At 41.6% G+C, this 27,538-nt stretch overlaps 1 protein-coding gene across 3 annotated transcripts in view; it reads left to right on the forward strand.

Annotated features, from left to right (window-relative positions):
• The window catches only part of MANBA (mannosidase beta), a 120,910-nt gene that overhangs the window by 89,938 nt on the left and 3,434 nt on the right, over positions 1 to 27,538 (forward strand). For all 3 annotated transcript variants that reach the window (XM_069593606.1, XM_069593607.1, XM_069593608.1), the window contains 3 exons: positions 16,059 to 16,203; positions 24,542 to 24,684; positions 25,539 to 25,796. In XM_069593606.1, coding sequence (XP_069449707.1) covers positions 16,059 to 16,203; positions 24,542 to 24,684; positions 25,539 to 25,796 — 546 coding nt within the window. The remainder of the gene's footprint in view (positions 1 to 16,058; positions 16,204 to 24,541; positions 24,685 to 25,538; positions 25,797 to 27,538) is intronic.

Genomic DNA, 27,538 nt, shown 5'->3' on the forward strand with positions numbered 1-27,538 from the left:
ATGTACGATACAGCCATCTGACTAATGGTGCAATATGCCACTGTAATCTGTGGGAAAAGATAGTCTTATCAACAAACAGTACTGTATCAAGTGGCTACCTTTATGGGAAACAAATGAGCTACGACCCCCATATACAAAAATTAATTAATGATCACTCAACTGGGAAAAGTAGTACCGTAAAGCTTCTGGGAGAGACCACAGATTATCTTCATGACCTTGGCATAGGCAAACAGTTTCTTAAACAGAACATAAGAAACACTATGAAGGAAAATAATGATAAATTGGACTTCGTTAAAATTATACACTTGTGTATTAAAGCCACCATCAAGAGAGAGAAAATGCAAGCCACAGATTGGGGAACAATGTTTACAGTGCATATATCTGATAAAGGATTTATATTTAGAATAAAGCACTTCTGTAAAGCAATAAGAAAAAGGTAACCTGTTAAAAATGGACACAGTTCTTGATCAGGCACTTCAAGATAACCAGATGGTCAGAAAGTATATGCAGATGCGCTCAATTTCATTCTTAATTAAGGAGATGCAAATTAGAGCCATGCCAGGATACTCCTACACACTGTGTACACGATGTAATTTTAACACAATGGCTAAAGTTAGAAAGATTGACAATACCAACTGTTGGTGAGGAGGTGGGACAGCTGGAACTTTCAGACATTGTTGGTAGGACTGGAAATTTGTCTAAACAGTTTTGGAAATTTTAAGGCAGTTTGTACCCAAGCTAAACATTTGCTTCCTCCTTGAATCAGCATTTCTGCTTATAGTTGTGTACCCAAGAAAAACAAGTGCATATGTCTGTCACAGACATCTAAAATAATGTTCATTACATGTTTATTCATAATTCCCCCAAACTGGAAACAACCAAAATGTTCTTGAACAGAAGAACTTACAAACAAATTGTGAAATATTTATACAGTGGAATGAAAGTCGCTCACTTGTGTCCGGCTCTTTGTGACCTCATGGATTACACAGTCCATGGAATTCTTCAGGTCAGAATACTGGAGTGGGTAGCTTTTCCCTTCTTCAGGGGATCTTCCCGACCCAGGAATCAAATCGGGGTCTCCTGCAGTGCAGGCGGATTCTTTACTAACTGAGGTATCAGGGCTCCTCAGCAATAAAAAAAGAATAAACTACTGATACCAGCTTCAACTCAGATAAATCTCACAGAGGTTATGTTGAGCAGAAGAAACATTGAAATTTCACTGTGGACAATGAATCAAGGTGATATACAGCAAATTAGTGGTAACTGCTTTTGTGGAGGAAGTTGGTGCCTTATGATTAGGAAAGGGTACAAGGAAACTTTCTGGAATGCTAAAAAAGTTTTGTGTCTTTCTCTGGGTGTTGGTTACATGGGTGTATACATATGTTAAAATTCACCAAGTTATACGCTGAAAATCTGTTCATATTATATTATGCACCTTACTAGATTTTTTTCCCAATGGCTCTGTTGAGATATAAATTGACATACCATAAAGTTCGCTGTTTTAAGTGTACAGTTAAGTGATTTTTGGTATATTTGTTAAGTCATGTGACCATCACCATAATCCAATTTTAGAACATTTCTGACACTCCAGAAAGATCCATCTTACCCATTTGTGATCACTCTCCTTTCTCACTTCCAGTCTTCAGCAAACATTAATTTGCTTTCTGTCTTTGAAGATTTTATTTTCTCAACATTTCGTATAGCTGGAACCGTATAATACCTCTCTTTGGTACGTGGCTTCTTTCACCGAGCATGATGTTTTTGAAGTTCTTCCATGTTATAGTGTGTATCTATACTTCATTTCTCTTTCTTGCTGAATAATAGCCTGTTGTATGGAGATCATGTTTTATTTGTCCATTCATCAGTTGATATACATTTGGGTTATTTTCCATTTTTAACTATTATGAGTGATACTAATATGAATATTTGCATACACATCTTTGTACCTATATTTTCATTTATCTTGAGTATAAATATATGAGTAAACTTGCTGAGTTATGTGATAAATTTATGTTTGACTCTTTTTGGAGTATAATTGGTTTATGCTGTTAGTCTCTGCTGTACAATGAAGTGAATCAGCTGTGTGTATACATATATCCCTTCCCTCGTGAACCTCCCTCCCCCTTCATCCTACCCCTCTAGGTCGTCACAAAGCACCAAGCCGAGCTCTCTGTACTATACAGCAGGTTCCCACTAGCTAGCTGTTTTACACACACTGTGGGTTCGCACAGAGTCGGACACGACTGAAGCTACTTAGCAGTAGCAGTGTATAAACGTCAAACCTAATCTCCTGGTTCATCCCACCACCCCCTTCTTCCCACCCACTTCCGCGTGTCTGCTCTCTACATCCGTGTTATGTTTAACTCCTAAAGAAAAGAACAACCTGGATTTTAGACAATATTTTTTAATATAAATTTATTTATTTTAATTGGAGGCTAATTACTTTACAAGATTGTATTTGTTTTGTCATACATTGACATGACTCTGCCACGGGTATACATAGACAATATTTTCATCTTAATATTTACATTTGCCTATTTTACTTTATGAACCTGTGAATGAACCATGTAAGACTATTTGAAAGCAACTGCTTATTTATCTGATATTTCTGCTAAACTTGTTTCAAGTTCTGAGAGAGAAGGGAAGAACCTAATCACAATCATATGAGTTGATCTGAAGTAATGTATTAAACATTTTAATTTTTGCATGTCAGCATCTAAGAATGTTCCAATTTTTATTCAAGCTTATTCTCATCAGTTTTCTCCTGTATAAAAACACAAAACCCTGGATGGAAGTTGAAACAAAAAACTGGCAGCCAAAACAATACTCTTTTTTGGAACAAACTGATGAAGAGAATTTTAACTTTTCAACTGTTATCAGTTCAAGAAGTTTTGCTCATGTGATATTTAATTTATAAACTTACTTCACAGAACACAAGTTTAAGGACTCTGTTGATATTTGTCCCTTTTTTGGTGATAGTTTTGTTTATTTAATTGGAGGATAATTACAATGTTGCGTGAGTTTCTGCTGTTCAACATGAATCAGCTGTAAGTATACATATATACCCTCTCCTTTTGTAAACATTTTTAATTAGAGGATAATCGCTTTCAGTGTTGTGTGGGTCTCTGCCGTACATCAGTGTGATCAGCCGTTAAGTATACACGTGTTCCCTGCCTTGCGGCCCTCGCCCTCATCACTCTCCTCTGGGCTGTCAGAGCGCTGCTTGCGCTCCCTGTGTTCCACGGCAGCTCCCCACCAGCCGTCTGTTTCACACATGGTGATGCACGTTTCAACGCTGCTTTGTCAGTTCGTCGCACACTCTCCTGCACTGTTTCCACAAGTCTGCGTCTCTATTCCTGCCTTCCAAATATGTTCATCAGGAACATTTTTTTCTAGATTCCATATATATGTGTTAATATATGATATTTGTTTTTCTCTTTCTGACTTACCCAGAAAAGCATAATTCAAAAAGACACATGTACCCCAGTGTTCATTGTAGCATTATATACAATAGCTAGGACCTGGAAGCAACCTAGATGACTATTGATGGATGAATGGATAAAGAAGTTGTGGTACAGATATTTGTCCCTTTTAAAGCGGCGTAGTTCATCCTTATTAATTTCTCATAGCCAATGTTCTATAAAACTCTCTCAGTTTTGATATTTGAAATAGGATGGTCCCTATTCCTGTGCATGTGTGTTATGTGTGAACCTTTTCAGCTGTTGTTTTCATGCTGGTTTTCCCCCTCCCAGCTGTTCATTTTACTGTGGTTACTTTATTCTGTTTCCTCAAAACACATTCAAAGAACTAACAGAAATAATTGTTATTTCCAAACTCATGAGCATTGGAGGTACACAGTTGGGGGCTGGGGTGTGAGTGTGTTTTCAGTCATTCAGTTGTGTCTGACTCCTGGTGACCCCATGGATAGCCTGCCAGGTTCTTCTGTCCATGGAATTTTCCAGGCAAGAATACTTGAGTGTGTAGCCATTCCCTTCTTCAGAGGATCTTTCTGACCCAGGGATCAAACCCACGTCTCCAGTCTCTCCTGAATTGGCAGGTGGATTCTTTACCACTGAGCCACCAGTGGGATTATGTGTTGGTGGTTCTTCTTGGCGATGACTTTTGTCTGATCCTGTAAGTATGAGCTTCCTATCAGGCATTGGCTGGGAACTGGACTTGTTGGTTCTACCTTGAGACTTTCTGACACTTGATGGATCTGAGATGAAAGAAATCAGAATTATGATTTTTTTTTTTTGTTTGTCCTTAGTGTTGGACTTTCTTGACTGAGTATAGACAGGAAATGTTAGGAAATGTTGTTAACAAGTTTCTCTTTCCTTATCATTTTCATATTAGAACAGTCATCTTTAGTGTAGGTACAAAAAGTAAATCTTTCTTTGGTCCATTTTCTCTGTTCCCGCTCCCACCTCTTGCTCTTATTCTCATAATCCGTTATACTGTTCTGAAGAACCAGGGTACTTGCCTGCGTGCCAGTTTTTAAGACATTCTATTAAGGAATTTATTTTGTATGCAACTTTCAGACAACTCTTGGCTGAGAAAGCTGTGCAATAAGTTTCTTTACATTTAGATCCTTCCCTGGCTTCTCTTTATCTTGCAACCACAAAGGCATCCCTTAGGCTCTTACCTCTTTAATTCTTTTAATGTTCCATAATAATCTTGCCCTACTTTTCATTCTCCTACTTTAACCTGTTGTATTCCAAATAACCTACACACCTAGGCACACTCTCTTAAGCTGTGTCACACAGACCTCGCTGCTTAGTCTGGGGACTGTCTACACTAACAAATCTGTTAGGTGACTTACTCGACCACCATGGTTTCTTGCTAGCCAGCTAGGGAAGCTGGCCTGTGGGCTGTCTTCACTAACCCCTTAGCTTATAGCCCCCTCTAGTGTTTTCGTTTATTCTTCACGTATTTATTGAGCATGTAATGAGCGCTAGAAGTTTGGGGATGTACTTTAGGGATCCATTTTATCTACTACGTTGCAAGTGACTTGATCATAAGAACAAAGGTGGGGGTAAAAAACAGCCTATGCCATAGGTCCAGGGGTTGATGATACCTGCTACTCTGAAACAGTTTCCTTTTTTGTAAGCAAATGTGGTGTGGGGATCCAGAACATGCTGAACTTTAAAGTTAGGGTAGGGTGGGTAAAGAAAGGGAATGAAGGTAAGATTACTAACCGCGTATCACACACTAGTATGTTGTATTTATATGCATCATGTAATTTAACAATCAAGCAGACAATCAGCTTCTTTGCATGTCTACTGAAATACTTGACCCTGAGGCATAAGCTGCTTTGTATACCTTCTCATGTAATTTGAACAACGTCTCCAGACATCTCTGTTACTGTTTTCCTTTTACACATGAGGAAACAGAGGCTCAGAACAGTTAAGTATTTTTCCCAAGTTTTCAGGGCAATGAATGAAGCAGGGTTTCTGCTTTTTAAACTACACTATCAAATCTCTCTACAGCTGAGATATGGGAAATTCTGTAACTACTGAGATGTTTAGTTGAATTATCATGTCAAATTTTCAGCAGTTAAGTAAAGCGGACATCAGACATTTAACATATTAAAAAAGCCCTTATTGGAACAATAGAGAAAAGGAACAAAATCAAAAGTTAATTGTTTGAAAAGATCAATAAAATTGAAAAACATTTAGCTAGCCTGGTCATGAAGATGGGAGAGAAGACTCAATTTACTAAATCAGGAATGAAAGAGGGAACATTACTATTAACCTTACTGGAGAAAAAAAAGGGGGGTGATAATGGAATATTATAAACAGCTGTATGACAACAAGTCTTATATCCTAAATGAAATGGGCAAATCCATAGAAATACACAAACTATGAAAACTTACTTAAGAAACAACTGTGAATAGACCTTTAACAACTAAAGAAGTTGAGTTAGTACTTAAAGGGCTTCTCTTAAAGATGGCTTCACAAGTGAATTCTAAAAAATACATAAGGAAGAATTAACACAACCCTTCACAAAAATTTCCCCCAAAATAGAAGAGGCAAAGTCACTTCCTAAACTCTTTCTGTGAAGACATTGTTCTCCTGATACCAAAACTGGACAAAGACATACCAAGAAAAGTGTGTGCCAATGAGTACCCTTATGGGCTTCTCTGGGGGGTCAGATGGTGAAGAATCTGCTTGCAATGCAGGGATGGATCCCTGGGTCAGGAAGATCCCCTGGAGAAGGAAATGGCCACCCACTCCAATATTCTTGCCTGGAGAATTCCATGGACAGAGGAGCCTGGCAGGCTACATAGAGTCCATGAGATTGCAAAGAGTCAGACATGACTGAGCGACTAACACTAGAGATGAGTGTAGACAGAAAAAAAAATCAACAAAATAGTGGTAATTCAAATCCAGCAACATAGAAAAGGTTAATATGTCATAAGTGGGATTTATCTCAGGAATGGAAGACTTGTTCAACATATGAAAGTCAACCAATATAATACACTATGTTAATAGAAGGAAGAAAAAACAACTCTATAATGATAATCTCAATAGATGAAGAAAAAGCACTAGACAAAATGTAACACCCTTTCATGATAAAAAAATTCAACAAACTAGAAATAGAAAGGAGCTCCCTCAACCTGAGAAAGAGCCATCTATGAAGAACCCGTAGCTAATATCAAATTTAATAGTGGAGGAAAGAATGCTTTCTCCCTAAAATGAGGAACAAGACCGAGAAGCTTTCCCTTGTCCCTTCTGTTCAACATTGTACTGGAGATCTAGTCAGCACAATTAGGCCAGAAAATGAAATAAAGGCATCCAAATTGGAAAGAAAGAAGTAAAAACTGTATCTGCAGATGCATGATCTTATATATAGAAAACTATAAAAACTACCTAAAATCTACTAGAACCAGTAAATTAATTTAGCCACTCTGCAGGATATAGTATAAATATACAAATATCAGTTGTATTTTAAGCAATAAGCAGTTTGAAAGTGAAATTAACTAAACAATACCATCTACAATAGTATCAGAAAGAATAAAATATTTTGGAATATATTTAACTGAAGAGGTATAAGACTTGCACACTGAAAACTATAAAATATTAGTGATGGAAATTAAGGAAATGGAAGGATATTTTGTGTTAATGGATTGGTAGACTTAATACTGTTAAGAACTCCACAAACTGATCTATAGATTTAGCATAACTCCTATCAGAATTTATGCTACCAACTTTGGAAAAATGGGCAAAGTGATACTAAGATTTATATATAAATGCAAGGCACTCAGAATAGTCAAAAAAATCTTGAAAAAGAACAAATTTGGAAGACACACTTCCTGCTTTTAAAACTTACTACAAAACCGTTGTAATCAAGGCACTATGGTACTGACAAAGGACGAACACATAGATTGATTAAATAGACTTGAGAGTCCAAAGTCCAATTGATCTATGGTCAATTGATTTTCTACAAGGATGCTAAGATGATAAAATGGAGAAAGAATAGTGCTTTGAACAAATGGTGCTTAAATGACTGAATAACCACATGTCAAAGAATGAATTTAGACTTCTACCTCACACCATATACAAAAATGAACTTAAAATGGATTAAAGATCCAAATGTATGAAACTCTTAGAAGAAAATATACACATGAATCTTTGTGAATTTTGATTATGTAACAGTTTCTTAGATATAACATCAAAGCAGAAGCAACTGAAGAAGAAATTAAATTGGACTTCATGAAAATTAAAAACTTGTGTGTCAGAGGATACTATCACAGAAGTGAAAAGATAATCCATGAAATGGGAGGGAAAATTTATAAGTCATGTATCTAATAAGGGTCTAATGTCCAGAACATATTAAGAACTCTTACAACACAGTAATGAAGAAGACAACCTAATATACAAATGAGTGAAATATTTGAGTAGACATTTGTCCAGTGAACATGACCAGTAGGTACATGAGGAGATGCACAGTATGGCGCTGCTGCTGCTGCTAAGTTGCTTCAGTCGTGTCCGACTCTGTGCGACCCCAGAGACGGCAGCCCACCAGGCTCCCCTGTCCCTGGGATTCTCCAGGCAAGAACACTGGAGTGGGTTGCCATTTCCTTCTCCAGTGCAGGAAAGTGAAAAGTGAAAGTGAAGTCGCTCAATCGTGTCTGACTCTTAGTGACCCGATGGACTGCAGCCCATCAGGCTCCTCCACCCACGGGATCCTCCAGGCAAGAGTACTGGAGTGGGGTGCCATTGGAAAATGCAAATCAAAACCACATGAGATACCACTCATATCCACTAGGATATCTGCAATTTAAAAAAAAAGAAAAAAGAGACAAATATTGGTTAAGTATATTGGTCAGTGTTTCTAGAGAAACAGACCAAATATGATACAGAGAGATAGATAGAGGCTTCCCAGGTAGCCCTACTGGTAAAGAACCCATGTGCCAATGCAGGAGACATAAGAGACTTGAGTCTGATCCCTGGGTCAGGAGGATCCCCGGGAGGAGGGCATGGCAGCCCTTGACAGTACTCTTGCCTGGAGAATCCCATGGGCAGAAGAGCCTGGTGGGTCCATATGGTTGCAAACAGTTGGACAGAACTGAAGCGACTTAGCACATAGATATATAAAAGAGGAAATTTATTACAGGAATTGCCTCAGATGATTATGGAGGCCAAAAAGTCTTGCAGTCTGCCATCTGCATGAAGGAAAACCAGGAAAGCCTATGGTATAATTCAGCTTGAGGTCTGAGAACTGAGGCGCCGTTGCGGTAAGATCTGGAGTCTCAGCGTCCAATCACCAGGAACTCCAGTGTTGGAGAGTTAGAGAAACTGCCTCAGCTCAAGAGAGAGAATGTACCTTCCTCTACTCTTTTGTTCTGTTCAGGCCATCAGCCGCCTGTGATGACACTCACCCGCATTCGTGAGGACGAGCTTCTTCGTCTATGGAAAATAGTGTTTACCAGCTGTGTGTGTGTCTCTGTGTGTGTGTCTGTGTGTGTGTGTGTGTGTGCGCTCAGTCCGACCCTTTGTGACCTGAGTAGGCATCCCCTAGCCCAGTCAGATTCACACATAAAGTTATAACCATTAGAGAAATTAGAAACCTCAAATGGTTTGATAGTGGGGATGTATTAATAAAATGGTACAGCTACTGTAAAAAAGTTTCTCAGTGTCCCAAAAGTTAAAACAATTACCATAGGACTCAGAAATTCTACTTGTAGGGATGTATCCAAGAAAATGGAAAACCTATTCACCCGAAAAGCTTTGCCTCAAAGTTCATAATAGCTGAAAAGTTAAAACAGTCTAAATGTTTACCAGTAAGTGGATATACAAAGTGTGGCATATCCATGCAATGAAATAGTATCCAGCAGAATAAAAAGGTTTGAAGTACTGGTACCTAGTCCAGCGTGGGTGAACCTTGGGAACTTTAGGCTAACTGAAGGAAGTCAGTCACAAATTGTATCTTACATATTGTGTTATACCACTTACATGAAATGTCCAGAATAGACAAATGACAGAGACAAATAGACAGAGAGTGAATGAGTGGTTTCCAGAAGTAGAGGAGAGGGAAGAATGAGCAGTATAATACGGGAATAACACTTGTATTAACCAGCACGGAGTTTTGTGGGGGAGGATAATGAAAATATTCTGAAATTATGTAGTGGTGAGATTTGCGCAGCATGTGACTATACTAAAAGCCAATGAATTGTAAACCGTAAAAGAGTAAGTTGTGTGGCATGAGTTATATCCAGTTTAAAAGTGGCTTTATAAGAAGATTGTTATGGTCAAGATAACTTTAAGTAAATACAGTATATAAAGACCGTTGTATCAGGAGAACCTGTCACATGGCTACTCCTAGTTCCAAAGGCAGAGGTGTGGTTCTGAGCATGTAACCCAGGTATAACCCTACCAATCTGGAGGAAGGGGAGAACGGGGTTTTATACACAGCAACCTTTTTCACAGTGGCATAGCTGAAATTGGAACCTAGGTCTTGGTGTCCTGGTCCTGTTCCTTTTCCCCGTGCCGTGTTTCTCTGAGGAGAATGATTTCACAAGTGTAATCAAGCGAGCTGCTGAAAATAGGCATATTTCTAAAACTAAAATAAGATTTGTCTGCTAACAGTGGGACTGAGTAACCTACGAAATGACTAAGCATTTATCCTTCTTATGTGTAAAGAATGTTTTCTTTAGGAGAAAAATGCACGAATGTATAAATATGGGTACAATTTTTGAAGGGAAAGAGGCAGTTGCAGTGATTTTTCTCCAGGCAAGTAGGATTGTACATTTTCCCTTTAAGAGGGACAGTGGGCAATGGTCTTCGGCATTTTTATGAACAAAATGTCATTCATTAGCCCTAACTGGCACCCGCTGGTATGGGTAAACCCAGATCCGTGCTCCAGGCACGGCACCAGCTGTCTGTGGAGGGTGCTCCAGGGCGCATACGACAGAACCCGGGGCCCGGAAGAGCCTTGGTTGTCACTCTCGCATCAAGTTCTGGTGTGATCGGCCATGAGGTAGGGCTTGCCCAGTGCTCTTTTCCTATCATTCCTAGCAAGGCTTCGGAGTCTGCTTGCATTAAAATTTTTTTCTAAGTATAAAAGGATTGCTAATACTTACCTATTAAGCCAGACAAGGTAAATGACAGCTCGGAAATGGTTAGATATACAGAAGTAAATATATTTTGCAGCTGATTCTGAGAGTTGGAGTAATTTAGGGACTGAAAACTCAAATGTTTGTAGGAGCCCGGCAGGTAACTTAAATGGATGAGAGTGTGAATATTGGGGATTATGGCAAAATGGAGCATACAGGCCCTGACTTAAGACACTAAACTATAATACTGACAACAATGAGACACAAGAAGCACCTGCTCTGTGAGCCAGTTAAAACCTGTGTGGGCTGAGCCCTGACTGCAGGCTACCAGCTTATGGCGATCTTTCAATTGGAACATAATAGAGCAGCATGCAACCAGGACTTTAAAATGTTGACACATATATTGACACATGATATTGACATTGTATTGTCGTATTATTTTGTCATATAGTGACATGTTATATGACATTATATTGTCATATATTGACAACACAAGAAGCAAAGAGATTAATTTGAACATAAAATGTTCTTAATTCTTGTATTTAAAGAAAAAGCTGCAAACCACTCAAATGCCTATTAATCACTGGAGAATGATTGCTCAAGCTATAACTATATAACCCTTTAAAGCACAGAGATATATAGAAAATGCCAGTGTGTATCATGGAAGTGTACATAGATGAAAATTAACTGAGTAGAATACAAAACTGTAAATGCATATGAGTTACAATCAGTTCAGTTCAGTCGCTTAGTCATGTCAGACTCTTTGCGACCCCATGGGCTGCAGCCCGCCAGGCTTCCCTGTCCATCGCTAACTCCCAGAGCTTACTCAAACTCATGTCCATCGAGTCGGTGATGCCATTCAACCATCTCATCCCCCATCATCCCCTTCTCCTCCCACCTTCAATCTTTCCCAGCATCAGGGTCTTTTCCAATGAGTCAGTTCTTCACATCAGGTGGCCAAAGTATTACAATATATGATACAATATGTTACAATATAATGAGTTACAATACATGTTAACAAAGATCAGGAAGGAATTTGGATTGTTGTAAAAACAAAAAAATTGTTGCTCTTTGCATTCCCCCTCCCCCGCTGAAAAGAAGCTTAAATTCACCTTGAAGAAAATGCAGGTCACCTCTACCAAAGCCATCAGTAAAGCATCTAATCGTCCTTTGGATCAGGTCTAACTAAGCATGAGCATGACTGTCTCAATGAGTATGGCTTTGTCTTCAAAGCTTGTATTTTTGCCTGAAAGAGATGACCTGATTTCCTACTCGTATACACTGATGTTTTGTTTCCCACCTCAAAATTCTGGTTTTCACTTTTCTCCTGTTCACCCTGTTTTATAAACCTGGATGCAAGGAAAGAGATTCTAGTCCCAAACTTCTTGAATGACACGCCTCCTTCCCTTCTGCTCATGAGTCCACGTGGAATGAAGTCCCATAGCAGAATATTGCAAGTTCTTTGGCTCCCTTGGTGTATCAGGAATGGCCCCAACTTTGAAGATACTTCAGGTCCTGGGGGTTCCAGAATTGTAGGCCAGCACCCAAAGCAAAGTATCCACGGTTGCCATTTGATGCTTGCGCTCAGCCTGTCGGGGCTAGGCCAGAACTTCTGGACTGTCTGGTGGCCAGACTGCCTCTCTCTACGGATTACTCTTTGGTGTGATGAAGCCTTCCTTATGTTTTCCCGTGATCCCTTCACACACCGTCCATAAAGCCTCTGACGATTGCTCAGGAATCTCAGGAGGAGAACAAGAAGCTGCTCTTTCAGAGCCTCGGGTGTGCATGCTGCAGGGCAGGGGCTGGTTGATTTTGTGCCCAGGGGAACAATTTTCACTTGGTTGGTGGGGACATTATTTGGGGATCCAAGTAAGATATTATCAAATTTTAAAAACAAATACCAAGATTGCTCTCCATACTGATGTGATGATGTAAGATGTGTAGGGGGCATGGATTATAATTGGTGCGGCCCTGTTTCTACTGAGATTTCATTTGTCTGCTTTATTTTCACTGACCTTTCTAAAAATTTTTCTGCAACAGTGATTCTGATAACTCAACAAACATGTGGACATTTAATGAAGGAATTTGATTTCTCTGTGCCTAGCTTTCCAGGCCTCGATGTAGGTAACTCTGTCTTCTTTAGTTTAGCTCAGATAAGATCCTTATTTTTTATAAGGAACTTGTACAGACATCCTAAGTCTAGCTGTTATTCACCTGGGTATGAACTCTTTAATCACTAGAAATTGATGGGGTCGGATGAGAATTCAGGCAAGGCTCTGTTGGGATTTGTGCTGTAGCATGAGGGAGGAGAAAACAGGAACAGGTGCCCTTGATTCCCTGGCTCCGAAAATGTGGGTGAGGATGGAGGCCGATTGGTGAGTTGGGCGGGAGGCATCGTTTAGGTGGTCTGCCCACCCCCGTGGTGGTGCTGTGTGCAGAGATCATGTGTGGTACCCTGCTTTTCCTCCCAGCATCTCAGAAGCGATAGTTGATTGGTGGCCTTTTTGTATCTTATTGTTCACGATTTGCCCCAGCTGTGCACGTGTGAGGTAGGTTTTAGCCCCTTATTGTTTCTTTGTATTCTGCTGCTTGAGAAGACATTTGTTCAGGAGCCAGTACTCCAGGAAAGGGTCCCAGGTCCCAGCCTAGCTCCTAGTTGCAGAATAACTTGACTGTCATAGACCATAGCCCTTCAGCCTATTTTTCTATTTCACTCCTTGACTTAGTGATAGACTGATATGCTCAGGTAGTATCCTGTGGTCCTTTTGAGCTGGTACCCTCCCTCTTCTCTTTGTGAGATTCTTACTCTCTCTGGAGTGTTCTTTGCCTGTTATCATCGCTGTGCTCCCAATGGTATGCTTCCTGAGTGGGAAAGGCCTTTCTTTATCTGCTCACAGCCAGTATCATCTCTTGCCTAGAAGCTGGTAATAGATTTCTAAATGATCTCCCTAATCTACTCTAGTCTCTTGACTGCTTTCAGTGATCAGAGTCACCTGCTGGAAGTGCAGGTCTGATCACTTCACCCTTTAGCTTAAAAGCTTTCTGTGACTTCCATTGGCCTTCAGGATGCATTCCAAACCTTCCCAGCTCTGGCCCCTGCACCCCACCAGGCTTGCTTCCATTGCTCCCAGCTTTCTGGGCTCAGGCTGCCTTGCCGTCTTTCAGTTCTTTGCTGTGCGTCCTCCTTTCATCATGCGTGTCCCCTCCGGCTGCAGAATTCTGCCCCCTTTCTTTTTCTTTCTCCTGTGAGGCCAATTCCACTGCTCAGCTAGACCCATTTCCCCTCCTGTTCAGGCTCCTAAGATCGTGTACCTCTCTTTCTTAGCCTTCATGACTGTTCAAAGTTTCCATATAGTTGTGTGATTCTTTGGGTAAGGCCTGTCTCCTATACAAGTCAGTAAGCTCCAGGAGGGTGGGCTGTTTCTTTTTGCTGGGTGACTGGGTTACCATTAGCAGCATGTAACATGTAATGTAGGTACTTATTAGATATTTATTGAATAGCCATTGGGTTTCTCTTTGCTTTACGCTTCTGGAGTGTTACAGCTCTGCCTCATGTAAATTCTGACTTCATCTGTGACTTCCTCCCTAGCCAGCCCTCCTCTGTCTAAGGGTGTTACCCTCACTGGAGCTTTTCTCATTTTTTAGGAAGGCCTCTGAGCTTAGTCTTCCCATGGCCACATGTGCGTCCCTCTTTTTCCTTTTCTGTGAAATCCCAGGCCCTACTCTAAGACTGTCCTTTTCCTCGAAGCTCTCTCTGTCCAGGCTCTCCTTGGTGACCTCGCCTCTGAGCCTGCTGACCTTCTCTTTGTGAGCCCGTCCGAACTGCAGCTCCAAGCTAAGAGATGTGATACTTGCAGTGTCCGTAACAGCAGCAGTAAAGGAGACTGGGTTTTCAGTGATGATGACAGTGATTAAGGCTTCTATATGAAGCTCTTTGTGCCTCTTAAACAAGAACTAAATTTACTCATCTCTCTGTTGCAGTGTTACCATCTGTTCTGCTATGACGAAGGACTTGCACTCATAAGTTTTACATGATCAAAGTCATGATATAAAAACAGTTGCTTGACTAGCAAAAAGGGGTTAGGAATTTGACAATATCAGTCATAATAAAGTTTTTTTCCCTACAGATTTTTTTTTTTAAACAAAGTATTAATAGTCACAAAGTGAAAGTGAAAGTTGCTCAGTTGTGTCCGACTCTTTGTGACTCTATGGACTATACAGTCCATGGAATTCTCCAGGCCAGAATACTGGAGTGGCTAGCCTTTCCCAATAGCCACAAACGTGTTAGTAAAACTGCTCACTGCCTGAAACTTAGTGTCTGACTACATAAAGCATTTGCTCCATTTTTTCTGTTTTGTTTTCTGTCATTGCCCCCACTATCAGTGGCAGAGAACTTTTACACCATCCTGTTTCCATGATTACCCATAGTTATGATAAACCAAACACCATGCTTCCCCCCAAACCTGCTGCTGTGCTGCTATGTTGCTTCAGTCCTGTCTGACTCTGTGCGACCCCATGGACGGCAGCCCACCAGGCTCCCCCGTCCCTGGGATTCTCCAGGCAAGAACACTGGAGTGGGTTGCCATTTCCTTCTCCAATGCATGAAGGTGAAAAGTGAAAGTGAAGTCGCTCAGTTGTGTCTGACCCTTAGCAACCCCATAGACTACAGCCCACCAGGCTCCTCCGTCCATGGGATTTTCCAGGCGAGAGTACTGGAGTGGGGTGCCATTGCCTTCTCCACCCCCCAAACCTAGCCATTATAGATAAGAGCTTCTCATAGGGTTGGTCCCAGACCTAGTATAATAATGGTATATAGAATGCCAATTAAATTCCCCAATTTTTTCAAGCCTCTTATTTTCTCAGATCGAGACAGCCTACCTCAAACAAAAACACGTGTAGATTTTGTTTTTGTCTGGCAATGAATTAAGCTTCTCTTTTTGAATAATTTTTTTTAATCGAGTTGTAGTTGATTTACAATGTTGTGGGTATCTGCTGTATAGCAAAGTCATTCAGTTATACATATATATGTTTTTTCATAGTTTGTTATGACTTATCACAGGATATTGAATATAGTTCCCTGTGCTTGTTATTGTTGTGTTAGTTGCTCAGTTGTGTCCAACTCTTTGTGACTCTGTTGGACTGTAGCCTGCTGGGCTCCTCTGTCCATGGAATTCTCCAGGCAAGAATACTGACGTGGGTAGGTATTCCCTTCTCCAGCAGACCTTCATGACCCAGGGATTGACTTGGGTCCCCTGCATTACAAGCAGGTTCTTTACTGTCTGAGCATCCAGGGAAGCCCCCTGTGCTATACAGTAGGGCTTTTTTGTTTTTAAATCCATTCTAAATGTAATCGTTTGCATCTACTAACTCCAAACTCCCAATTCAGCCCTGCCCCTGCCCCTTGGCAGCCGCAGGCCGGTTCTCTGTATCTGTGAGTCTGCTTCTGTTCCATAGATGAGTTCACTGGAAAACACCTGTGTTTCACCATTTTCCCCTGAATCAGGTGGTGCAGGCCCAGTGTGTCAAAACAGAAACCGAATTCTACCGTCGCAGTCGCAACGAGATAGTGGATGGAAAAGGGCGCACCATGGGGGCGCTTTATTGGCAGCTGAATGACATCTGGCAGGCTCCTTCCTGGTCTTCTCTAGGTGAGTGTTTTAGCATTGTGTGTGTGTGAGAAAAGAAGCCAAACCTGTGGGGAGAGGCACTGAGACAGCACAGAGCTGGAGGGTCCAGTGAACCCAAGCAGGACTCCGCACAGGAGAGGCTGTTCAGCTGCCAGCCTCTGACCTTCGGCCACCTCTCCCACCTTCACAATCTTTGGGGAGCCTGAGAGGCAGCCTCACTGTGAGTGCTGTTCTGTGCGGTCACAAAAGCAGGCAAACGAGGGGATAGATTCGTGCACGAACATCTCAGCCACGTGTGTGCATGTGCTCAGTTGCTTCACTCATGTCCGACTCTGTATGGCGCTATAGATTGTAGCCCGCTAGGCTCCTCTGTCCGTGGGATTCTCCAGACAAGAATCCTGGAGTGGGTTGCCATGCCCTCCTCCAGGGGATCTTCCCTACCCAGGGATCGAACCCGTGTCTCTTACATCTCCTGCATGGGCAGGTGGGTTCTTTACCATTAGTGCCACCTGGGAAGCCCCACTCTCAGCCACATGTCTTCTAATTGTTGCTTAGAATTTTGAATTGATTTAAGAGGACTTCCCAGGACAAAAGGAGATTGAGATAAACACCTCTTCTTCTATTTAGGAGAATTCAACTGTGGGAAAGTCTGACCCAGCTCAGTGTTAAAAATGTCCCTTTACTACTGATTTCCCTTCTAAGTTCACCCGATCATCTTTATTTTGCCGTGTTTGTCTCTTGAGGGGAAGGGGAGACGAGTCAGAAGTACAAGTAGGAAGGGTCTGTTGGACCTGTTTAGTTGAGCAACAGGTGAGATGACTGACATGGTACTTGCAGTTTGAATTATTTCTTCTATTTTGGTGCATTAAAAAAATTAAGGCATAGTAATGAATCACCAGAGGTGATTGAAGCCAAGTTCAGTTAATGATATGAACACAAGTTTTGGGTCGAAAATGAGGCAAAGTCATAAAATAAAAGGGTGGTTTCGCTGGGTGAGGCTCTTGAGCCGTGAACACAGATCATGGGGTTTCTTCCGCACATGTTTCAGTGAATGCTCATCGTCTCCTGCGGGGGAACTGCAATCTTGGTCAGGTTTCCCTGATCAGCCTCTTTATCAAGATCAACCAGAGAAAGGGTGTTAAATGAGAATCAGGGGTAGATCGGAGAAGGCAATGGCAAACCACTCCAGTACTCTCACCTGGAAAATCCCATGGACGGAGGAGCCTGGTAGGCTCCAGTCCATGGGGTCGCGAAGAGTCGGACACAACTGAGTGACTTCACTTTCACTTTTCACTTTCATGCCTTGGAGAAGGAAATGGCAACCCACTCCAGTGTTCTTGCCTGGAGAATCCCAGGGATGGGGGAGCCTGGTGGGCTGCCATTTATGGCGTTGTACAGAGTCGGACACGACTGAAGCGACTTAGCAGCAGCAGCAGCAGGGGTAGATGCTATCGAAATAGCCTCTCTGGGATGCTTAAACTGGACAGAGAGATATTTTTCAGAGACAATAGGAGCCTGACCCTGCTTCATGTCTGTGAATGAGGTGGTGTCTTCTAAAGTTGAATTCAGTTCAGGAAATGGGAGAGCTCGGGCTTATAACTCTTCCCTTAAATAACTCTGTGTTTTTCAAAAAGGGTATAAGAGTATGATCTTCAGTTCAGTTCAGTTGCTCAGTCATGTCCGACTCTTTGAAACCCCATGAATTGCAGCACGCCAGGCCTCCCTGTCCATCACCAGCTTCCGGAGTTCACCCAGACTCACGTCCATCAAGTCCGTAATTGCCATTGAGCCATCTCATCCTCTGTCATCCCCTTTTCCTCCTGCTCCCAATCCCTCCCAGTCTTTTCCAATGAGTCAACTTTCACATGAGGTGGCCAAAGTACTGGAGTTTCAGCTTTAGCATCATTCCTTCCAAAGAACACCCAGGACTGATCTCCTTTAGAATGGGCCGGCTGGATCTCCTTGCAGTCCAAGGGACTCTCAAGACTCTTCTCCAACACCACAGTTCAAAAGCATCAATTCTTCGACACTCAGCTTTCTTCACAGTCCAACTCTCACATCCATACATGACCACTGGAAAAACTATAGCCTTGACTAGACGGACCTTTGTTGGAAAAGTAATGTCTCTGCTTTTGAAAATGCTATCTAGGTTGGTCATAACTTTCCTTCCAAGGAGTAAGCGTCTTTTAATTTCATGGCTGCAGTCACCATCTGCACTGATTTTGGAGCCCAAAAAATAAAGTCTGACACTGTTTCCACTGTTTCCCCATCTATTTCCCATGAAGTGATGGGACCAGATGCCATGATCTTTGTTTTCTGAATGTTGAGCTTTAAGCCAACTTTTTCACTCTCCTCTTTCACTTTCATCAAGAGGCTTTTTAGTTCCTCTTCACTTTCTGCCATAAGGGTGGTGTCATCTGCATATCTGAGGTTATTGATATTCCTCCCGTCAATCTTGATTTGTCTTTTGTGTTTCCATACAAATTTTAGGAATATTTGTTGTAGCTTTGTGAAATATGCCGGTAGTATTTTGATGCGATCGCATTGACTCTGTGGATTGCCTTGAGTAGATGGCCATTCTAACAGCGTGAGTCCTGTCCCTGAGCAGACTATCCCTGCATTTGTTTGTGTTGTCTGCAGTTGGCTTCATCAGTGTCTTATAGTTTTCTGGGTACAGGTCTTTTCCCTCCTTAGATTTATTCCTGGGTATTTTATTCTTTTTGATGTGGCTTCCCTGATAGCTCAGATGGTAAAGAATCTGCCTGCAATGCAAGACACCCAGGTTCGATCCCTGGGCCGGGAAGATCCCTTGGAAAAGGGAATGGCAACGCACTCCAGTATTCTCTTCTGGAGAATCCCATGGCCAGACTATGTGGTCACAAAGAGTCAGACACAACTGGGCGACTAATACTTTCACTTTCGTTGTATTCTTTTTGATGTGAAGGTAGATGGGGTTGCATCCTTAATTTCTCTCTTGTAGTTTGTTGTTGGTATATAGAAATTCAACAAATTTCTGTAGGTCAGTTTTGTATTCTGCATCTTTACCAAGGTCATTGATGAGCTCTACTAGATTTTAATAGTGTCTTTAGGATTTTCTTAATCACGTCATCTGCAAACAGTCACAGTTTTCCTTCCTTTCCAGTTTGAATTCTTTTTCTTTTGGTCTGCTGTGGCTAGAACTTTCAGTATTGTGTTGAATAAAACTGGGCATCCTTGTCTTGTTGATCTTAGAGGAGGTGCTTTGAGTTTTTTACTGCTGAGTATGGTGTTAGCTGTCTGCTTATATATAGCCTTTGTTATGTTGAAGCATGTTCCCTCTGCACCCACTTTGTGAAGTTGTTTGTTTTTGTTTTAATCATAAGTGGATGTTGAATTGTTTCAGAAACTTTTCTGCATACATGGAGATGATCATAAGGTTTTTCCCCTGGTTTTGGAATCACGTTGATGCTGGCTGCATGGATGAGTTCAGAAGGATTCCTTCTTCTTTCATTTTCTGGAAAAAAATGAGAAGGATTTGTATTAATTTTTCTTTGAGTGTTTGGTAGAATTCACCAGTGAAGCCATCTGGTCCTGGACTTTCGTTTTTTGGAGGTTTTTGGTTATTGATTCAGTCTCCTTAGAAGTGATTGATCTGTTCAGATTTTTTTTTTTTTAATCTTTTCATGATTCAGTCTTGGAAGGTTATATGTTTCCAAGAATTTATCCATTTCTCCTAGCTTGTCCAATTTGTTGCTGTAGAGATGTTCATACTAGTCTCTTATGCTTTGTAATTCTTTAGTTTTAGTTGTAGTGTCTCTTTCATTTCTGACTTTATTGATTAGACCTCCTTTTTGATGATAAGTCTGGCTGTAATTTTATCAATTTTGTTCATCTTTTCAAAGAACCAGATCTTGGTTTCCTTGATCATTTCTATTTTTTAAAGTCTCTATTACATTTTTCCCTCTACTAAGTTTGGGTTTTGTTTGCTGTTGTTTTTTTTTTTAATATTTATTTATTACTTTGGTTACTCTGGATCTTAATTGAGGCAAGTGGGATCTAGTTCCCAGTCCAGGGATTGAACCTGGGCTTCCTGCATTGGAAGCACAGAGTCTTAGCCACTGGACCACCAGGGAAGTCCCTGCTGTTCTTTTTCTAAGTTCCTTTAGGTGTAGGGTCCGGTTGTTTATTTGTAATTTTTCTTGTTTTCTAAGCTAAGTTTGTGTCACTAAAATTTCCCTCTTAGAACTGCTTTTGCTGCATCCAATGGATTTTGGGTCATTGTGTTTTTGTTCTCATTTGTTTCCAAGTATTTTGATGATCCTTTGAGTTTCTTTGGTGACCCATTGGTTGTTTAGTAACATGTTGCTTAGCTTCCATGTTAGTGTTTTTTGCAGTTTTTTTTTTTTTTCCTTGTGGTTGGGTTCTAAGAGTCTGGTAGGATTGTGGTTGAAAAACATGCTTGATATGGTTTCATTTTTCTTAAATTTATTGAATATTGTTTTGTAGTACATCATGTGGTTCATCCTAGAAAATGTTCCTTGTACATTTGTGTCAAATATGTATTCTGCTGATTTGGATGGAATTTTCTGTATCCGTCCATTTGATCTAATGTGTTTCCTGACTGATTTTCTATCTGGATGATCTGTCCACTGATATGAGTGGGGTGTTAAATTCCCCTACTCTTATTATGTTACTGTCAATTTCTCCCTTTATGTCTGTTAATATTTACTTTATGTATATAGCACTCTTTTATATATAGATGCATATCCTTTTACAGTTGTTACATATTCTTAGATTTATCCCTTAATCATCATATCACATCCTTCTTTGTCACTTATCACGTCCTTGTTTTAATGTCTTATCTTGTCTGATATATTAATAAATATTGGCATCCTGGCTTTTTTTAATTTATATTTGCATGGAATATGTTTTTTCAATCCCCTCACTTTCAGTTCTGTGTATGTCTTTAGATCTGAAGTGTGTCTCCTAGAGGTAGCATATGGGTTTTGTTTTTGTGTCCATTCAGCCACTCTGCATTTATTGATTGGAGCATTTAGTCCATTAACATTTAATTACTGATAGGTATGTACTTCTATTTTGTTCATTGTTTGAGGGTGATTTTTGTAGTTCGTTTTAGTTCCTGTCCTCTTCCCTTCCCTGTTGATTTGATGACTATCTTTAGTTATGTTTGGATTCCCTTATTTTTGATGTTTGTCAATTGTAGATTTCTGGTTTGTGATTACCATGCAACTTATATATAGCAATCTGTATATAGTGTAATGCAGTTTATGTGATTATTTTAAGTTGATGATCTCTTAATTTTAAGCATTTTTAACAACCTGCATTTTTACTCCCCCACCCTTGTCATGATTATTGTTTTTAGTTTCATATTTTGCATCTTTTTGTGTATCTCTTAACTAATGATGAATATAGATGATTTTTACCGCTTTTCTCTTTTAACTTTCCTGATAGCTTTGAAAATGGTTGATTTACTACCTAATATTTGCCTTTGTTAATGAGCTTTTTCCTTTCATAATTTTCATGTTTCTGTTTGTGGCCTTTTCTTTTTCACTTAGAGAAATCCCTTTACCATTTCTTATGAAGCTGGTTTGCTGGTGCTCAGCTCCTTTTAGCTTTTGCTTCTCTGCAAACCTTGGGGTTTCTTTATCAAATCTGAATGAAAGTCTTGCTGAGTAGAGTATTCTTGTTTGTAGGTTTTCCCCTTTCATCACTTAAAATTTATTGTACACTCCTATCTGGCCTGCAGAGCTGCTGGAAGTCAGTTGATGGCCTCACTGGAGTTCATTTGTATATACCTTGTTGCTTTCCCCTTGTTTTTTAATATTCCTTCTTTAACTTTAATTTTTTCCATTTTAATTATGGTGTATCTTGATGTGGACCTCTATGGGTTGATCCTACCTATGTTCCAGGACCTAATGTCTACATCTCTTCCCAAGTTAAGGAAATTTTCAACTATTGGGTCTTCAAATACGTTCTCTGTCCATTTCTCTCTTCTTCTGGGACCATATAATGTGAATATTCGTGCCCTTGATGTTGTACCAGAGATCTCTTAAACTCTATTTTCTTTTTCTGTTTAGTGTCAGTGATTTCGTCTACTCTGTCTTCCATCTCTCTGATCCATTCGTCTGTATCATTTAATCTACTGTTGATTTCTTCTAACGTATTTTTCATTTCAGTTGTATTTTTCGTCTCTGCTTAGTTCTTCATATCTTCTAACTCTATGTTAAACTTCTCACCGTGTTCATCCATTCTTCTCCCATATTCTTTGATCATCATTGTGATCATTACCCTGAACTCTTTCTCAAGTAGTTTGCCTATCTGCGCTTCAGTTGGTTCTTTTTCTGGGGTTTTATCTCCTCCCTTTGTTTGAAACATGTCCCTCGGTTACCTCCTTTTGCCTAACTGGCTCTTTTTATTTCTCTGCATCTGGTGGGTTGGTTACATTTCCTGACCTTGGAGAGGTGGCCTTTTGTAGGAGATATATTGTGTGTCCCAGCAGCTCACTGCTCTCTGGTCATTGGTGCTATATGCTCCAGGGGTACCCCTATGTGGGGTGCATGGGTCCTTCTGTGCGGTGGACCCACTACTGTCGTGGTCTGAGAGACGTGGCTGGCCCTTGGCCCAGTTGGTTGCCAGGCCCTGCCCTGTGCTTGTTGGTGGGGCCAGGTCATGAGGCTGCTGGCTGCAGAACCCTGGAGGATCCTGCACTACTGCTTGCTCACGAATGGTCAGAGCTGGCTTCTCAGGCGAGTGGTTACAGGGCTGGGGCTCATGGGTCTAGACTTCCCCTACTGGTAGCTGGAGCCAGTTCCTAATATGGCTGGCACAGGTTCTAGGGTATCCCAAATGGGCCAGCACCAGCTGACCCACCGGCTAACTGAGGGGGGCTGGGTCCCAGGGCAGCTGGCTGAGGACTCTAAGGTTTCTCAGAGCTGCTTTGGTCTACTCTTGGGCTGGTGCCAATCTGCCGTGTTGGTTATGTCCCAGCAAGGTAGGCTGCAGGGCTGCAGTGGTCCCGGGGCTGGTGTCTGCCCCTTGCTGGGTGAAGTTGGGGCCAGTAGGTGATGCCAAGGCCCAGAATATTTGGGGGCTGGTTCTGGCTGGCTTGTGACTGGAACGTGGGTCTCCAGATTTCTGGCTGCATGTCCCTGGGGGGCTAGTGCTTGTACACTGCTGATAGCACTGGGGCCTGAGCCCTCTGGTGAACAGGACTGTGACCTTAGGAGCCTTGGGCCCAGGAGGTCTTAAGGCAGCCTGTCTGCCTTAGGGTGAGGCTGTGTCCTTGTCCAGCCAGTTGCTTGGCCTGAGGTGTCCCAGCACTGGTGCAGACAAGTTGGTGGGTGGGGCTGGATCCTGGTGCTAATTCTCTAGAAGGAGGATTCCAAATGGCATTTGCCAGTGCCTTTGCCTCCAAGGTGAGTCCAGTTGCTTCTTGCCTCTTCAGGAGACCCTCCAAGATCAGCAAATGAGTCTGACCTGGGCTCTTTTCAAGTGACCACTTCTGCCCTGGGTCCCAGAGGGTGTGAAATTTTGTGTGTGCCCTCTAAGAGTGGTGTCTCTGTTTCCCCCAACCTTCTGTGACTCCTGAAATTAATCCCTGCAGTCCTTCAAAGCCAAGCTTTCCAGGCACTTGTCTTCCCAGGGCAGGGTCCATGGGCTGGGGAGCCCTATGTGGGACTCAGACTCCTTGAGGAGCAAGTGTAGTTATTCTTACACTTGTGGTTCGCCCACCCCTGAGGTGTGGGTCTTGACTACGTAACTTATGCCCTCCTGCGCATCTTATGGTCCCTTCTTATATCTTTAGTGGTCAATGATCTCTTCCGCTAGATTTTGTCTTTCTCATAAAGAGTTGCACTCTAAATAGCTGTGATTGTAGTGTGCTCACGGGAGGAGGTGAGCGCAGGGTCTTCCTACTCCACCGTCTTGTCCAGCCTCTCCAATAGTACTTCCTCTAAGTAATTCTTATAAATGAAGAGTTGTAACAGATGTTCACTGCCAATGCTCCTGATTCCCTTTTTCATGTGTAAGTAGGAGAAAGGAACGTTGGTGCCGTGATCTCCTGGGAGCAGAACTGCAAATGAGCAAGTGCCAGCCAGGAATCACATGTGTGACTTAACTGCTTGAGCTTCCATTTCCTCATTGGAAGGGTGTGATGGTAATGGCTGCTTCCTCCAGATTTGAGGCTGACATGAGGTGATGTCCAAAATGCTCCCTGCGCTCCACAAAACGGGTTCTTTCCGCTGTCAGCTCTCTTCCACGCTCAATGCCCAGAATGTGACAGGTCACACGCCCGGGCCATGTGGACGTGACTCTCACTGCTTGACCCTGCCCGTCTCCTAACCCACCTGATTATTTTTAGAGTATGGAGGAAAGTGGAAAATGCTTCATTACTTTGCTCGGCGTTTCTTCGCCCCGCTGTTACCGGTGGGTTTTGAGGATAAAGATGTGCTTTTCATCTATGGCGTGTCAGACCTTCCCTCAGACCATCAGATGATGCTCACTGTAAGTTGCTTGGACTTTTCTTTCTTTCTGTGGTAGAGGGAGAATTTTAGATTTTTTTCATTATTTTGTTCTGTTATTTTTGGAAAAAAGAGAAATTTGTTTCAAAGTGTTTCTAATGTCTGTAGCAGAAAATGGGCTGTTTTTAAAATCTGAAAATCTATATTCAGGACAAAATCCTGCTTTTTATTCTATGACCTTAATGTCTTGGTTCAGTTCTCTCATCTGTAAAATGACACCAAGGTGCCTTTTTAGAGGATTTCTGTGGATAGTGAATACAATGATTAGATGAGTGTGAATTGTAAACTGTAAAATGACACTTAAATCAAAGATTATTTATAATCATGAGAAGCTGGAAAAAGCCTAAACTTTATAAAAAGAAATCATTTAAAACAGTATATTAAAGTGGAAATCAGTAAAATTATACAAAATGTATATGTGGGAAAGTGAAGTTGTATTTGAAACAAAGTTAGGTAAAAAGAGAGGATGGAAACTTGAAGTCTTAGGTGGCTACCATTGGGAGGACATTGAGAATAGGTCAAGTTTTTGGAATAATTACAATGGCTGAGCTCCTATGCCTTCCATAGATTATTTAATTCTCACAACCGCCGGTGAAGTTACTGCTTTTTATTATTTGTTGTTCTCACTTTATGTATAAAGAAATGGATACTTTGAGCAGTTGAATTCACATCTTAGTTACATAACTAGTACTTGGCAGAGCTGAGGTTAAACTCAGGTTTCACAGTCTCTTAATCAGTTCTGCTCTTGTGACTTCCATCTATTATTACTACTCTTATTCCCTAAAAAAAGTTAGGAACTAAGAATGTCTGGTTTTCCTCTGTCTTGTTTCTCCCCAGGTGAGAGTCCACACTTGGAGTTCCCTGGAGCTCGTATGCTCTGAGCTGACGAACCCTTTTGTGATGAAAGCTGGGGAGTCTGTTGTCCTCTATAGTAAGCCAGTGCCTGAGTTGTTAAAAGGATGTCCCGGATGTACGCGACAAAGCTGTGTGGTTTCCTTTTACCTGTCAACTGACGGGGAACTCTTGAGCCCAATCAACTATCACTTCCTGTCCTCACTGAAGAATGCCAAGGGGCTCCACAAGGCAAATATCACTGTAAGCACCAGTGGTCTGGGGTTGCTGTGGCTTTGAGGGCTATCCTGCTGTTTTGCAAAATTTCCCCTTGGTACTGAGTTTATTTGGGACCTGGGGAAGATTGATTCCCCTTCCCACTGGAAGCAAAGAGCAAATAATTTTTTTTCAGATTCAGCATTTGTCAAAGTTTATGATGCCTGTGACACCGGTGGTTCCATCACCTCTCCTTGTCCGGCTGGTGCAGCGGAGGGCGGGGCAGCAGGATCCTCCCTACAGACTGCCCCTGAGCTGGGTTCCAGGCTCTGACCTGGGCGCTTTACTGCACCAGCCCTGAAGTATTACCACCTGCACTTGTAAGTGAGAAAGCCCATTTGGGGGCTTCTCAAGTGGCTCAGTGGTAAAGAATCTGCCTGCCGAGGCAGGAGGTACAAGAGACATGGGTTTGATGCCTGAGTCAGGAATATCCCCTGGAGAAGGAAATGGCAACCCACTCCAGTATTCTTGCCTGAAGAATCCCATGAACAGAGGAGCCTGGCAGGCTACACTCCATGGGGTCACAAAGAGTTGGACATGACTGGGCACGCATTCACTAGCCTGTTCAGTGGGCCCAAGTAACTGTTCAGTCTGTAGCCAGGAAGTGTCAGAGCCTAGTAAAAGCACTCTTTTTTTTTTTTTTTTTTAAATTTAACAAATGGTTTCTTCTCTCTCTCTTTTTAACTTTCTATTTTATATTGGAGTATAGTTGATTAACAATGTGTGATAGCTTTGACACTTTCACTTTATACTTTTTTAATTTTAGCTGTTTGTTTATTCATCGTTTGGCTGGGCTGGGTCTTTGTTTCTGCACGGGCTTTTCTGTAGTTGCAGCAAGTGGGGTCTGGTAGCTCCAGTGAGAGGCTCTCACATTGCAACCAGAGAGTAGCCGCTGCTCATAATTTACACTAGGGCACACACATTCTGTTGTGTGTTCTGTGGGTTTTGACAAATGTACAGTGACATGTGGGCCTCAGTGGTAAAGAATCCATCTGCCACGCCGGAGACATGGGTTTGATCCCTGGGTCAGGAAGATTCCCTGGAGAGGGAAATGGCAACCCCCTCTTCCTCACAACTGAGTGGCTGAATGACAGTGACATGTAACAACTGTTACTGTATCATACAGAGTACTTTCACTGCTCGACAGTCCATTGCTTTCTGCCTCCTTTATCTTTGCTTGTGCCCAGTCACTCAGTCGTGTCTGACTCTTTGCAACCCCACCAGGCTCCTCTGTCCGTGGGATTCTCCAGGCAAGAATACTGGAGTGGGTTGCCATTCCCTTCTCCAGGGGATCTTCCTGACCCAGGGATCCAACCCATGTCTCCTGCATTGGCAGGGAGGTTCTTTACTGCTGAGCCACCTGAAAAGCCTTCCTTTATCTTTCCCTCCCCTCAGTCCCCAGGAAACACTGATCTTTTGGCAGTTTACATATTTTTATTTTTCCCAGAATGTCATATCGTTGGAACCATACAGTATGTAGTTCTTTCAGATTGGCTGATTTTTTTACTTAACAACATGCATTTAAATCTTCTCCGTGTCTTTTTTTTTTTAACTTTTAAATTTTATATTTGAGTATACCCGATTAACACTGTTGTGATGGTTTCAGGTGGACAGCAAAGGGACTCAGCCATACTAAAAAGCACCTTTAATTTTGCATTTTTAAGGAGAGGCTATAAATGTAAAAAAATTTCACTCTCCAGTCTGATTTATTACTTTCAAGTTGCTTAATC

Source organism: Ovis canadensis, chromosome 6, assembly GCF_042477335.2.
Source record: "Ovis canadensis isolate MfBH-ARS-UI-01 breed Bighorn chromosome 6, ARS-UI_OviCan_v2, whole genome shotgun sequence".
NCBI lineage: Eukaryota > Metazoa > Chordata > Mammalia > Artiodactyla > Bovidae > Ovis > Ovis canadensis.